General features: G+C 38.2%; 1 protein-coding gene across 1 annotated transcript in view; it reads right to left on the bottom strand.

Annotated features, from left to right (window-relative positions):
* Window positions 1-16,298, bottom strand: part of STARD13 (StAR related lipid transfer domain containing 13) — a 282,314-nt gene that overhangs the window by 233,591 nt on the left and 32,425 nt on the right. The window contains exon 2 of the mRNA XM_064716212.1: window positions 3,787-4,699. Coding sequence (XP_064572282.1) covers window positions 3,787-4,542 — 756 coding nt within the window. The 5' untranslated portion in view covers window positions 4,543-4,699. The remainder of the gene's footprint in view (window positions 1-3,786; window positions 4,700-16,298) is intronic.

Here is a 16,298-nt window from a genome sequence, read left to right as displayed (position 1 = left end):
CATTCAATGCAAATATTAGCCCATCGTTATGGTGCTTTAAACAAACAAGCAGGTTTGGTTTAGATCTTCCTAAATGCATTGAAAGAGGCATGGTGTAAATATAAATGTAGACAGGGAGGCTGCAGAGGGGCTGCTGGAGCACCTAGCAGTCCTAATGGTTACTCCAAGCAGTTCCTTTCCAGCATTTGGCTTTCCTGACTCATCCCATTGTCTCTTAAGGGAGAGAGAAACAATAGAGGAAGCTGTGACAACTCTCTTAGGTGCCCTAAGTAATGTCAAAAACCACAGAAAGCTTTTTGGCTATTCCAGTTGCTAATGTGGGCTGCCCAAAGAAATTTGAAATTGTCCCAGAAAGGATTTTAAGTTTGCTTCCATGTTGGTAGGACTATGCTTGTCTCTTTGCAGCCAAGAATATTAGCAGGGTTTGTATATAGTCCCCAGGGTGAGGGAAGATCCATGACAATTCACACTGTCAGGGGTATGATTTCATAATACTTTCTTATTGCCTAATATCTGTCAAATACCTTCAAGTATTTACTTCCTTGAAATGTTAATCCTGAAAGTAGCACATATTGTTTTCAGGCTACGTAAGGATAGGATAAGTTTATGGATGGAAAGTTGAATAGTAGCTTCTGATAAATGTGGTCTTCAGCTGTGTCCTGCTCAGTATAGTTTGAAGAAATTACAATCTAGAAAAATGTTATGTTTCAGAAGCTATTCTGAATAATTTATTGCCCCTGAACACGGAGCTGGCTGCATGCACAAACGCTGTATCAAGTTTGATATGAAGACTTGAAGTTAAACAAGCAAGGAAAAATGGCTGAGGGTGCCACTTCAGAACTGCAAAAGAATCTCTGGACAGAACTAACCAAATAATCATAAAACTATTTAGGTTGGAAAGAACCTCTAAGAACATTTAGTCCAACATTGGCCTAAGTGTTTGGGCAGAACTGTGTTGGGCATTAAATGTACTGCTGATTACAGACTCCTGACAAAGAAAAACAAATTGCCAAATTTAGATTTTATGAGGAGGCACAGGAAATATATGTGGAACTGCTCTAAGGGTGGAAACTCAGGGACCATGCTGAATTCATAAATTGAACAGAAGTACCATTTATCTTGTACCACTTAGAAGAGGCAGAAGCCTTTGGAACAAGAAGAAAGAACATTTTTTAAAGCCCATCATTATATGAATTGTTTTCAGCAGTTTCTTCCACTTGACAGAGTTGGCAGCATACACAAATTGATTTTTTCCATCTTCTCTCTGCTTATTTACTGCTCAGTGCACTTAAAGGTTTTTCTCTACTTATTAATTAGAATGAAACAAGAAATTCAAGAATTGTCACCTAAATGCGTGTAACAACTATTTAAGAGGAGATTGGGACAGACTGTGCTTGTGGTGACTGCCTCAAGGGCCAGTGCTTCCTTCTTGGAGAAGGGGGCAGCCTTTCCTCCTTTCTGGAACTCAGATAGGAGGTTTGCAGTCAGTAACAGGTGCCTCTGGGTAGGAGTGTCCCTGCAGGATAGATCTTAAACACAGTTTCACTGGGAACTCCAGTAGCAAGGATTTAGCCAGGGTCTTGTGCAGGGCGCTCTGTATGATTATCTGTATCTATAAGGCCAAAGTAATCTGTTTACTATTTGATTATAAGTTTAAGGTTTAGCAATACCAGTTGCCCTTGTCAGCCATTTTGCCTCATACTGTTTTCTTTCCACTAGAAAGACATTTCTCCCTAACACCATTTCTAAACAATAGAAATAAATAACTTGACAGTGACATACATTTGCTTCAACCAGAGTCATGGGGAGAGATTTCAGTGTGCATAATAATGCATGACTGCTGATAAAATTTGAGAGACAAGACAATCTTAATATTTATTTTAATTTTTTTTTTTAATTCTTGGAGGCTTTCCTTGAATGATGCTACTTATTTTCATAGAAAAAATCAAAACCAGGACTGCAACATGGCATCCATTTTTTGAAATGTTTTGACACATTTACTGAGATTTACTAGGTAATTTCACATGCTTGTCTGGCAATTTATAATCCATTATTTTGCACTTCAAGCTGCATCCTTGAGTTGATTTTATGGCATAGACATAAAGTAAACTAAATGACAACATCTCCTGGCGTCTCCCTTTTATCTATGGGAATGACCTTCAGTAAAGAAAATCCAAAGGATGTTGTGCATCCATTTTGAGATATATTATTTTCATTTATGTGAATGTTTCTGAGTAATGAGGAAGTAAGACTTGGCTTAGGTTAGAAGAACAATGCAATTACTTAATAAACCATGTGTCATGAGAATCAGGATCAGTAGTGCATCAAAAGTTGCACTGTTTGGGAACAATCTTTGGGCCTTGGTCTTCTAATATTATCTGCTGAGAAAAATTTCCAAAAATCTGGCATGCTTATTTGTGTGCTGATGGATTCTGCAGTGAAGTTGGGATATGCATGAAATACAGCACAAAACTCCCACTCACTTAAGGGCATAATTAGTCACTCCAAACTGGAGATAGATTAGTACTAAAGGAGAGAAGCAATTAATTTATGGCATAGTTTTGATGTAAATATGGACATCATAGTCCAAACTATAATCCCTTCATTTAACCAGAAATCAATGAAGCAACTCTGTGTTATAAGCAGTAGAAGAAAAAAGGACAACTGCAGGCAGAGTAAAATAAAATACACTGGGTAAAAGACTACAGGACTAGAGCCTGGTTTTGAAGGCATAGAGCAGATTTACATGAAAAATAACTTTTAAAAGCTGGAGGAAGGAGAAGAGAGGACAGAAAGGAATGCCTGACCGGCAGGTTAAGATCAATTTGTGCTCCAAGGTCAGGAGTATTGGAATTCTAAGGGTTTGGTTTTGCCCACTATTTGGAGTCACTTCTTAGTTTTGTACTAGAACTGACTTTCTCCAATGATAAATGTGTTTAGCTCCAGTCATTTGGTTTGTCACCAGCTGTGAGCTGGGAGAAACCATGCTTATTGTCCAGACTTGAGACCGTTCAGCTGGGAGGCTTCTGTTCCTCCAGTTCCAATAAACAAAGTTAATTTATTCAAAGTTGGTTGTTTTTTTTTTTTTTAATGGAAAGATTGTATATAGTTGGATGATTTTTATTACTAAAGATTTTAAATTTTGTCCTGAAAACTTCTGTTTTCATTTTGGCCACTGGTCTATAGAAAATCGTGATATATAACACCACAGATTTAAAAAAAAACCAGAAAAATCCAACCAACCAACCAACCAACCAACCAATTATTATATACCACTCTTTAACTTGTCCTCTATATTGTTTTAATGAAATGTTAGTACAGAAAACAGTTATTAAGTGGAAACAGTGCTGTGGGTTAGGTGGCTCACTGCTACAGTACCATCACACTAAAAGCCCATTTTTCAGCATGAAGAAATATATTCTGCTCTGAGACTAAATGTGAGCTCTATCGCTTTGGAACAGTCCTCAGACTGTGTGCTGTACATGGCATGATATATGGTCTTGTAGGAATGTAGGAAATGGAGCCAATGTTCCCATTTAAATAAAAAAGAAACCAGAAAACCAAAGTTTGAGGTTCAGGCTAAAAGAAGTGTGGTCAATCTGAAGTAAGATTTGTCTAGTGAAAAAGACTAGTATACTTTTACTGTAGGTTTAGGTTCTTAATTTTGTAATTCACAATAATTATCACCTTATAACAATTTATACAATTCCTTTTCCTCCTGTAACCAACCCTAAATGGCACCTCTTGTTTAAAACACACTTGTAACTAAAAAATAGCTTGTATTACCTCCAGCTCCATGTGTTTTTCTTCTTTGTCACGGTCTTTCAATGCCTTTTCAGAATGATTACTGCAGTCTTCTAAATGACAGGTGTGCTGATATTTAGTAAGTTCATGTTTAGCTTGCTTTCTTTGGGAAACATTCCTTCTCTGAAGGCCTTTGAAAAATGCCTCATACAGTGGCAGTTCTGTAAATGTGTCATGATCACCTCTGTTATCTGCTTCTTCCTCTTCAGAAGAAAAATCTTCTGCTTCTCCAGCCTCGCAAATATGGAGCTTAGTGCCAGCTTCATGTGATAAAAATTGAAAATCAGAAAATGTGATAGCACATGGTTTGTGTTCTATGACTCTGATCCCATAATTTGCTCCTGGATTCTGGTGTGAATTTTTTCCTGTGAGAACTGGCCATTCTGTGTGCATGGGAAGGTTTAAAGGATCTTCCTTTGACGTGTGCCTTGTAGAACAGGATAATTCTTCACAAAGGTGCTTTGTTTCTGGCTGGTTGGTGGCACTGGCACGCCCTGCAGCCATGCCAAGTTGTAAGGATGTCTCATTGTGGTCCACTAAGGATGACACAGATGGCAAGCTCAGCTCAGGTTCCAGTAATAAATTCTGAAATTCATATGGACTTGTCTGATTTTCTGTCTTTCTTTGGTATTCTTCATATTTGGCTTCCTTTGGAGTTCCCAGGCACTCAGCAGATATAAGATAAGGTGAGCCCTGTTTTTCTTCATAGATGTTAGTTTCCATTCCAATGGGTTTCATCCATCAGAGATCAAAATGACTTCATTCTTGCTTGTCTTAGAAACATATATCTGCATATGTAGCCAGGAAATATATTCTTAGTTTTCCAAAACCATGATCACACAGTCATTATTAATGCTTGGAATCTCATATAAAAACATCTGAATCCTTTCAGCTTCTGAAAAAAAAAAAAAGAAAAGAATGAAAACATGCTTGCAATGGAGCGCACCAGCAAAAGAAAACCTGAAATTTGAAATGTCCATATAAATTTATTTCAGAGTTACTTGTGCAATATGTCATGTATGCAGTTCAAATGAACTTTAAACATGAGAATTTTGACTTGTTTTGCTTATAGACTAGGAAAGAAATGGCAAATGCAGAAATGTTTTTTAATTAATGACTCTAAGTTGATTATTGACACAACAGTTCAGAATCATTCAAAGTGATGTTAGACATATGCTTGTTATCTAAACATGCCTCTCTATTCACTGTATTTTCATTGTCTATTAAATCACTGACAACTTTTAGACTGCTCTGATGAAGCTACTAAAATGCCATAGAGAAGACTAAGGGACAAAACACATGGAAATGTCACAGGGAAAACACAGAAAAGAATATGTCAGTACAGGTGTGATTTTCTCTGTCTCAAATTCAGTGAATTGCCAGTGCAATGCAGCACCTGCCCATTTCCAAGAGATTTGAAAAGGAAAAGGAAGAGGCTAAAATAACAGAGAGCTTCAGTACTACATCAGAGTTGGCCTTGTCTGCTTTAAAAGTCTTAACGCCCGTGCTCACACCTAGGCAGGGCACCTCAAATGCTCTGGGAGAAGGGACCAGCTGAAGAACTGCTCTCACATCACTGAGTAGCTTCTGTTCACCCATGCATGTCATTTACTTCTTGTGACAGATTGAATATTGGTAGTATTTATTTTAATGATTGTTTCAGTACTCCATCTGTGAGAGAGCAAAGCAGAACAGAAGCTTTTCAAAATAAAAATAGAAACTTAAGCCTTTGATATATGTGGCAAACCTGTCAGTGATGAGGAAGATGTGTCAGAAGGCAGCACTGTGCCTGTCAAAGTGGGAAGCAAGGAAAGTAAGATGCTGGCATGTGATGCGCCTGTCACTGCATGTGCCATAAACTGAGCAATGCACACCAGCTAGGCATATTTTAGTGCTGGTTAGTGTCTATTTTACTGTTACAGGCATGCCTTTGGTAATAGAAAGAATACTGTAACACATCCAGAAAATTTGGATTTATTGTATTACCTTTGTCGTTTGAACTGCAGCTGTAATAGATGTGAGCATGCAGTAAGACACTGTTTATGTAGACCTCCTCTCAGCTATTGATAGCTGTTTAAACATCAGACATTATTGTAAACTGTCTAACCTCCCGCTGGAGTCAGTGGAGAGAGAAAAATGCTTCCAGAAGGTAAATGCTCTCACTTAGCTTGTTTACCTATTTTGATGTGAGAGAAGTCTCCATCCTGGCTTGACTGCCCAATACAAAACTACAGAGGATGTCTAGACAAAAAGCTTACACCAGTCATCCAGCCTTTAGAGGGACGAATAATGCCAAGAAGAATTTCAGCCCACAGCTGTGGTACACAACAATAACAGATTACATTATCTATGCATGAATGAGAGACCTACTCCTCATTTTCTCAGGTGCCTCAGGGTAGTCATCTACACAGAATTGACTTCAGCTCCAGAAAGGGGAGAACTAGTTGAGCAAAATGTCTTCGAAAAAGAAAACACATTCCCACATTTGGATGGAATGATTGGAATAACTAACTTTTTGCACAATATCTTGTACATTGTGGGTACAGTGGAAAGGCCTCTTGCCATTTCAGGTGATTATTATCTGTGCTTTGCTATGAGCCATCACCTTTGCTTCTGAGTCCCTGACAAGCCAGCACCCTGGAAGGAGCCACGCTGCCACCACACAAAGCCAGCTATAAGCAAAAAAGTTCTGCCTGCTCTAGCAGATTGCACAAAGATTGCACAAAGAAAAGGAGCTTTGGCCTGGCTGCCCACATCAGTTGAGAGGGTGGGATGTGTTCACCAGCCATTGCTGCTGGTGGCTGTCCCGTTCTTCAGCTGATGGTAGTTCCAGAAGAAGTAGCAGTGCTCAGGTCTCCTCCAGAGACTCTCTTTCCCAGTCTTCACCCCTTCCTATTGCCACCCTTTCTTCCCATCCTTGGCCCATTTCCTGGACCCTCGTTAGTTTTGGTAACGCTCCCAAGTAGGATCTGCAGAAATACACCTCTGTGTTCATAGTAACATCTTTGCTGTAACAAGCCAAACATTTAGCAAAAAATGCTCCAGAAGCAGTTACAGAAATTCACAGGATCGTAGAATGGGTTGGGTTGGGTTGGGCAGAACCAGAGGAGTTTATCTGGTCCAACCTCCCTCCACAAGCAGGACCATCCTGGAGCACATGGCACAGGATTGTGTCCAGACATTTGTTGAATATCAACAGTGAAGGAGAGATTCCCCAGCCTCCCTGCTGCCTCTCTGGCAATCTGTTCTAGTCGCAGAGATTAGAACAATAGAGAATAATAAAGAAGTTATTACACAATAAAGAACTTCTGCCTCATTTTTAGGTGGAACTTCCTGTGTGTCAGTTTCTGCCTTGTACATCAAATTCTGCAGTAGGCATGCCCAGGATAAGTGAATTATATATTTTTTTATTTCTAGTACTTTAGGATGGTGCTTTAGACTCCCGAACATGAATTATCAACCAAAATATTGTATTTTTCACTATCTCTCCATATAACTCTATATTACTAGCATTTACAATCAATACCCAACTTCTTTTAAAACTTGCTAAGATATTTCTCTCAAATGAGTTTTCGTACTTACAGGATATGATGTAAAGCAGTAATTTTTACAGTTTAATTGCAAAAATCATGAAAGAGTTTTTTCTGTTTTCTGGATTTGCTGTTCTATTGTACTCATTATTTTCCTGGGATGAGACTGGAACAAATCAAGTACGCAGAAGCAGGCTGGTTTTGTGCAAGTATGGCAAAAATCTCTGAGGAGGAAGTGGTGAGAAGAATGTCAGTTTGCCCTTGTTCACCCTGTGCAACATTATCTTTTTACTCAATCTAGCGAAGATTATGAAAAACCTCACCCTTTAATGTATAATATTGAATTCCATATTTATAAAGAGTGACACATAGACATTTCTAGCTCCTAAAAATGGAGCAATCTTGGCAAAGCAGAGAATTTAGAAATCCTACCCATAGCAAAATCTGTAACTCCGAGTGCTCTGAACATTCAGAGCTAAATCTGTACACGTCACAAAAGGCCTCTAAGACAGTCCTGCAAAAGAATGTAATTCTCACCACAATGATGAATGTATGCACATTCAAGTTCTGAAAACCAGTAATCTTTCTGGAAAGGTCTTCAAGGCTTTCTAAATAGGGAGATTACTTTCGTCTGCACATGTAATTCTGAATATATACTGTAGCATTAGCTCCACTGGTGGAAGTTAGTGTAGATGAGGATGTGGAATAATGAAAATATATGTAGGTTTTCAACTAAAAAGATAATTCAGAGGTAACTGTCCAATCAGAACTGACTCCGAGAAGCATTAGTAAGAGCAAAAACATTATAAAGCAACACACAGGATTTTTTTTTTTTTTTTGCTAAATGTGAAATGCATATCTGAGTGTAGCAACTTCAGCTGTTCACACACATGACTTTAAAACTTAGAATGTTGTTTATTAATGAAAACTCTTTACAAATCAGCAGATTTTTGATATGCCAAAAATGGCATGTCGTGGAAGGGAAGTTCTCATGGTTTGGCACACACAAGTGTGTATGTGAAGCCTCACAGATCAATTTCTGTGTATCATGCTCTACTGGCTTGACTCCGTTTTGCCTGAAATCAAATTTTTATGATTTATTTCGTGGCATTACTCGAACAGCAAGTGTCCTAAAACAGTTTTTCAAACATGGCTTAAATTAGTACATTTCAATACTCATTATGTATTTTGGCGTTACAGAGCATGTGATTATATGTAACTTTTTCAATTTAAATTCAATTTAAATCTGAACGGACATAGTGAACCAGCAAATCAAGTCCTAATCTTGGCTGGAACAGTGCATCACTCATCTAAAATAAAAAGTTTCTACCTCTCAGGCCCTAGTGCATTTTTTTCCCTTTCACAATGACTTTACTTAGTATTTTCTATAGACTTATACAATATTCCCCTGAAAAACTAATCAAACAAGGCAAGAGAATGCGAGACACATAGACTAAGAGAAAATGACGAGATTAGGATTTTTTCCTGATGATTATTTTACCTGTTTTGCAAGGTAACCCCATATTTTTCAATTCAGTTAATTTCCATAAGCGTAACAACAGGAACTGTGTGAGTAGCCAAAAGATCCTCCGAGCATTGGGGCAGAACAGAAAAAGAAGTGAGCAGATCCTTAACAAAAGACATTTCAGCTTCCTTGCTGCACAAGAACTCTGTCAACAGAAGTATGTGTGAGAATCCCTGGGGCGAAAACAGCCTTCTGAAGGCATTGGCCAAATTATTCACAGAAAAAGACAGAAAAAAAGGAGAGGGGAAGGAAAAAAATAAAAAGAGAGAGTAAAAGCATGTTTCATAGGATCACCAGGCACTTCTAAAAATACAGCATGACCTCATTCTTCACATTATGCCAGACCTTAACATCGTGCTTTGCTTTATCACCTGGAGCACCTGGAGTCAGGTTCCCACTGCTCGAGTTTGGATGCTGTCAGATTTTGAAAAGGTAGGCAGTAAAATGCCTTTTGATGTAGTATAAAGCCAGTGTAAAGCAGTACCAAAATTAGCTTCCTTGTCACTTGCAAATGTTAATGATTTTTTGCCTATGTTTCGTCAAGACCTACATTTGCTGCCAAAGCTTTACAAGTCTTTCCTTTTATATATATTAATAGAATCATAGCTTGCAGACAGACTTCTGCATACACTGCAAACTGTAGTTGCAGTGCAAGTTACTGGACACATGAGCCTCTGAGTGTGATTATAAATCAGTTATTTGCAAATCTAACCTGGAAAGGAGAAGGATGTATTGTCACTGGAGTTATAGTTAAATTTTGGAAATGTTTCTCTATATTGCTTTTAAACAGAACAAAAAGCAAAAATGAAAATGCTGCAATACCCTCCTACTCCTGTAATGGATGTATTCATGTAGTCAGGCTTGTAGCTGTAGATTAGGTTTCTCACCTTGAGATATCCTTGAGGGACACTTGTGTATCTTGGCACAGATGCTGCCACATCTACTTCCATTCTGACTCATTTCAGTGAGTGAAGGAGGTGGCACTGAGATGCTGGTATCTCTTACACCTCATGCTCCTGATTGCCTTCACTGGAGTTAAGCAGTATTTTATTCAGCAACAAATTTGGCATAGTTATGAATGAGTCAGTCAGCAAATGAAGCGACATCTTGAGGCAACCATTTTTCAGGAATCACTTTATGTGACAGTTTGGTGAGGGTTGTCCCTGTTCAGAAGTGCTCTTTATCCCAGGACAGCTGGACTACCAGGTCTGTCTACTACCAGCTTTGCCATCACTGCCTCCACCTGCACTCTGTCAGAAGCTCATTCTCATTGCCAAGGAAAGTAAAATATCTTCTCAGATGCAATAAAATAAAATAATAAAGAGACACTTTGTTAATTTAATAGTGCTTACATTTATGTTTGTCTTAGGTGCAACTGTTGGTGGCAGATGTGCTGTTTTCCAAGCAGCCTCTTAACAAGCGCAGCAACGTCAGCAATTCATTTGCAGCTGGACCTACTTGCAGTGTATAGGAGGAAAGATTGCTATGAGAGGAGTTGTTGACACACTTTGTGCTATTAGCTCAGCCCGAGGCTGAGTTTAACCCAGCACAGGCACTGACATCCTGCCAGTATGCTGACTCATTTTATTTCTGCCTAAACCAGCATTTCCAAAGGCACTGTCATTGACACCTTACAGCACATGGTAATTGCAAATAAAGTGAGAAAATACCCTCTGCAATACAACTGTTGTCCTTTCTAAGAGCTTAGATCCATGGGCAGTGTTTATTTCTAGAAGTTTACATAAGGGGGGCCTTGATTTTGCAAACCTTTCTGCTCTGTGCAGCCTGTGACCAGCACGGTTTCAATCCTGAGCAAAACCAAATGGCAGAAATGTGTGAGGAGCAGTACAGTGTCTTCAAAGAGTAAGATCTGTCTTTCCTTCTCCCAGTAGACACCTTTTACCACTGCATTCAATGTGTTACTTTTGTATTCCCTGTCCTGCCTCATGTACCTTGTCTTACATCAATCTCCTGATGAGATATTGGCCAGAGGTTGTTGGATGGACCACATGCTTTTAGAGGCCAATTTTGAGTGATTTAAGATCACACTCTGAATTGCTTGAGGAATTAAACCTTCTGAAAAGATATTGCCCCAGAATACTTGGGTTTTGTTTTTATATGGGCAGTGCAGTCAATGTGGAACAGGAAGAATGGCCAGCCATACATGAACACTGTTCATAAACACAAGGTCCAAATGAACCAACACCCAATAAATGTTTTTAAAATAACACTGGATAAACCACATAGGGAAAAAAAAGTCTGTGTCCCTTAGGCTGATGAGCTTCACATTGGTAAGATCCCAGGTTTTTGTCTAAGCTGCCAGTCCACACCAAAGTCAGGAAACATCCTTTCTGCAAGCAAAGACACACAGGAATGAGCTGCTTCTCCTTCCTGTTCCTTCAGCTTTTAAAGTGAATTCCATCATGTATGTTCATTGGATGCTCAGTGGACTTTTGGAAATTAATCTTCATTTTGTGCAAGTGGAAAGAAGCTGGAAGGACCAATTTATTTTTTTTTTTCATATTGGAGGATGTCAATGATAACATTTAGTTACATAACACAGTTCTATTAATATCTTTTTATTTTTAAGCTCCTGAAAGAGAAATAACTAAGACAACCACTTCTCATTCTACAAGTTAGGTAAATAACAAGCAACTTGGTTTTAGAGTTTTTTTCTGTTTAGCTCTACTCTACTCAAAATTGTTTATCAACAAAAAAATTATGTTTCTCAGCCTGCGTCTTCAAAAATTATACATATCCTTCTGAGAAATCTCTGCTGAACCTGTGACACCAACTAGCAGCCAAAAGAAGTTATTTTGGCAATTCACAGGGCCAAGAACTGGTATGATCTAGTTTTGTATGGTTCATGACTCCTTAAAATGAAAGAAATTAAGTTCTTTGAATTTATTTCCCTTTTTGAAAAAGAAAAACAAATCACGATCTTCAGTGCTTTCATGAGAAAGTATCAGTTCATATTAATTTCATTTTTAACCATTATTATCCGCAATCTGCGTATAAGGAATTGGACACCTGCATCTGCTATGAATGCACAGCCAGCAGGAGAGTTGTAAGCTGGAATCAAAATTTCTCTATCACTAAAGCATTGTCTTAATCACTTTGCATCTTCCATCTGTCAAAATGTTTTATTTACTAATTGTCATGATTGAATTTACACAAAGAACATAAGAGATTGAGGCTTCATCAGGCATCATGAGTGAAGATCAGCACTTGTTTTAATAGGATGAACTCTTCTTGATAATATTGTTTATGGAAGAGAGTTGCATTTCATTAGAAATATGTACCCTTTTACCCCTGATTCTCTTAAACAGGGATTAAAAAGATAATCTTAAGCAACCCCCTATACCACTCCAAGCTTCTGATTTTCTAATAATCTATTAAATTCTCCCCAACAGCTCCAACACCCTTCAGTAACTCTTAAATGCAGTGCTTCTGCTTCAGGCTTCCTTTACACCCACAAGTTCAGTTTCAAGTTCTGGTCCTGATGTTCAAAGTAATCTTGAAGCCTTGACTCTTGCCTCAGCACGCTCTGTCCTTGCCACCGTGGCCGTGGCCCACACTGGGGTGAAAGCCTGGTGCAGGGGAAGAGATGCCCCAGCAGAGGCTACTGCACTCATTGCAGGAGAAACCACATAAAAATATGTCTCTCTTGCTGCTTTCTGAGTGAAGCACAGAGAGAAAAATAACTCACAGGACCCTGGTGTTTGAGATAAGAATTGCCTCAGTGGCTCTGAAACCAGCCAGTCTAGAGAGTGGGAAGCAGCCAGCCCCCGACCAAGTACATTAATCCTGATCACAAGACATGATTGTTTCTGATACCTAAGCCAGATGGCTGAATACCTGAAGGAAAAATAGGTAAATTCAGCTGCCTAAACATAGGCTTCCAATGTCCTTTGAGACATCTTGAGCTAACCCACTTGGCCTCCAGCTGGCAGCTCACAGAGGTGCGAATCTCCAACTCCTCTCGCATACCTGCTGCATGGATGTCATGGGACAGCAGGGCATCTCAGGGGCACTGCTTGGCACCTGCAGGTAGGCACTTGTTTAGGCAGATGAATTGCACTTTTAGATTCCTCAGTAGGCTATTCAAAGAATGTAACTTCAGGCGCCTAATTTCGATGACTAACTTAGGTTTCTTAGTTAAGAGCATTAATCTCTCCTTTCCCTGTACAAAAAGCCTGCATTCTTAATGTATGCACCTCAATTCAGCTGGCATAAGTACTGTGTTGCTTCCAAAAAAAGGTGTGTTAGTCTTGTGACTGAGCAAAGAAGCTGCTGTAGGAATCCAAATTGATAAAAATTGCCAGCAGCTCCCTGCTGCTTAAGGACCTCTTTCTGTGCTGCAGTTATTGGGGAAACTTTCAAGGCTAGATCAGAACCTACTCAGAAAACAAACAAGAACAAGCACTTTAGTGCCAGGTTTGTGGCACTTCAGCTCCCCAGGTTTGCACTCCTATCAGTCTTATAAAGTTTCTGCAGTGTTTTGGCAACATGCTACATTTCTCAGTTGAAATACGCTGCTTCATGCAAGACTAGTAAACAGCTTGAATAGGCAGGGCTTTGATTTATGAACTGCATCAATATGGTAATGAGCATGTTGGCTGGGCAATTAGTTTTAAATTGTATAGGCTCACACCAGCTCTTGTTATTATGAGTACAAAGGTTTGTCAGAGTACTTCTGAGTTCAGTATTTCAGAATCCTCTGGTGTCTTTATGCCTATTAGACCAGAACTGAAGCAAATTAAAGCCTCTGCTACACCTTCTGAATCTAATACCACTAAACCATGTGTATGAAAATATCAGCAGTGAATAGATTAAATAGATGCATCCATTTGAAATGCTACTTTGCATGCTTTTTCTTTCCAGTCCAAGGTGGACTTTGATCTCCAGCGATGTCTTTATCACCCTCTCTAATCAGTGTCTGTAATGAATGCTAAAGAAATGGTGACCCTGCAATAAATGTCAATTACTACAAAGGCTGTGCTGCAGGGCAGCCCCTCCTCTCAAGTCCTGCTGGGTCCATGAGATATAAATGGGCAGCAAGGGACAACTGTGTCAGCTGCAATGAAGATCAGTTATTTCAGAGGGAGCAAAAGTTATTTTAGAGGAACCTCCTGTGATCCCTATCTCTGTGCAGAAACACCAAAATGAATCTCACTCAGTTTTCATCAAGCAACACTTTTTGATATAAGGACTCCTCCTTTAAAACCAACCTATTTTTGATGGATAACCCATGCATTTTTGTTTAATCAAAAAACCAAAACAAAAAAGAATATTTATGTTGGGAGATATTTACTCCTTTTGATTAATTTTCAAAGCTTTCAGAAGAAATAAGTGTTTGAGCATAAAGTGCTCAGATGAATACTTCAATATTTTCAGCCTTTCTAACTCTTGCCCTCCATGTGATTTTTAAAATTATATTGTTAAGTATTCAGTTAATTTGACAGAATCTCATAGTTCTTTCAAATTCTTCTATTTAGGGAGTAAGCTTTGTTTTGTATTTTTAAATAATAATATAATAATAATATAATATTTTATTATAAATAAACCAGGCAAAGGCAAAACATCCAGCAACACTTAATGACAGCTGCTTTAGAGATGTTCAAAGTTTATTTAGGTACAAAAGGAAGTGTTTCTTAAGCCAAGGTCCATATTTGAGGCCTTAGTAGCTATTTTGAACAAATTCCCTCTTTGCTTTCTAGGTTATTTCTTCTCCTGTTATTTGAGATCTTCCAATAATTAGTTACAGTCATCTGTTTTCAAGTCTCAGTTCTTTAATTCCAAATTTCTACTTAGGCTGATTTCTTGTTTTGCTTGCTAAATTAGAGAGATTTATTACCATAAATCAGATGTTCTTTCCCCATAGAATGGGTTACATTTTTATCGAATAATAGTGCTCCTTTTTGGATAAACTCAAACATTTCAAGTGGTTTGACAAATATAGTCTAAAAATATCTAAACTAGCTCTAAGCCTGCTAGCCTAGGTCTCACAAATAATGAAGCAGTGGAGCTGAGGCACAATGGTGTGATACCCCTTTTTTGGGGGGTATCCAAAGAGTAACTCAGGTCTTTACAAGATACCTGCAATAACTGTATGCCAAGTTCAGAGGTCATCTTTGAAGCTATTCCCTGGAGCTTTCATAAGTTTGGTTTCTTATGCTACTTTTTGGTATCTTATGCTACTTTTTGAGACTTCTTCAGATTTTATCCACCTGTGACATCTTTCCTCTATGCAGACTGAAATTGCCTGGGGTGTTTCCACATGACTTTATGGAACAAAGAGCAAATAAGCACCCATCATGAAAAATTATGCAATCCACTAGAGAATGCTCCTAGAAATTTTAAAGGGTCTGCTACACCTGAAGTGTAGTCCACAAAAAAAGAAAAGCTGTCTTGTTTTTGTTTTTTTTTTCAAAAAATAAAAGTGATTTGGAGTAGAAAAAAATACCTGAAACACTTTATATACAGTCTAACAGCTATATAAAGCAAAAGTGCAGGATAATAATTTCATAACTTTTTCTAGTTTTCCTTTCCTATATAAGGCATTTCTTTCCAACCTTTAAAAATAAAACCAAAAGATAAAAAGAAATCTTAATCAAATGGGATGTCAATTGCCTGGCAGGATGAGGCTCAGACAAACATGAAATTAATTTAATATGATTTCCATGGAAATGTGGAATTGTTGCAAATTCTGTTACTGAGTCCCTTAAACAAGCAGAATGGTTATGTCCAAGTTCCACACAGCATACAAGTGTTTAATCAAATGATTAACATCTTCCCCTGGCCAGGCAAGAGCCTCTGAAACTTAATTCAAATAAATGATCTCTGACAGAGATGGTGTGTTTCACCTTAATTTTTATGAATACAAAGTTTGTCTTAATGTAAGAGAGATTTTCCTTCCTTCAGAATACTGTAAATCATTAATTCAGATATCAGAGAGATGCAAAATGAGTCATTTTTTCCCCTTTGTGACAAGAAAAAAAAGACTAGTTGCTTTGACTGAGTTTTACAAGTGCCACAAATTCAGTTTCAATCTTCTTTCATTCAAAATGTGATGTGTTCATGTGTGCACATTGCTTGTACTTTTACAGAGACCCTCTTAGGACTGAGGATGCCTGTGCCATCTTAGTGGGAGCTGAAGAGTTGAATATCAGTTTTTCATGAAGCTCAGACACTAAATCATAGCAGTCTAAAGTGTTGGTGTATATTTGTAATGCTAGAAATAAAGTCTTATTTTAACACAGGAATAACCACCACATTGGTAATATTTAGTTTAAAAATATAAAAAGAAGTAAATATTTGATGGTTTATTACCTCTCTGCTCAAAAAAAAGTAGAACAAATACTCAAAGTTTAAGCACTCAGTGCCTTCCTACTCTAATGTTCTAAACAGCTTAAGGCTAAAGTTTTTGATGTTTTTAT

The sequence above is a fragment of the Zonotrichia leucophrys genome, chromosome 1 (genome assembly GCF_028769735.1).
Source record: "Zonotrichia leucophrys gambelii isolate GWCS_2022_RI chromosome 1, RI_Zleu_2.0, whole genome shotgun sequence".
Classification (NCBI taxonomy): domain Eukaryota; kingdom Metazoa; phylum Chordata; class Aves; order Passeriformes; family Passerellidae; genus Zonotrichia; species Zonotrichia leucophrys.
This window is presented reverse-complemented; position numbering and strand designations above follow the sequence as displayed.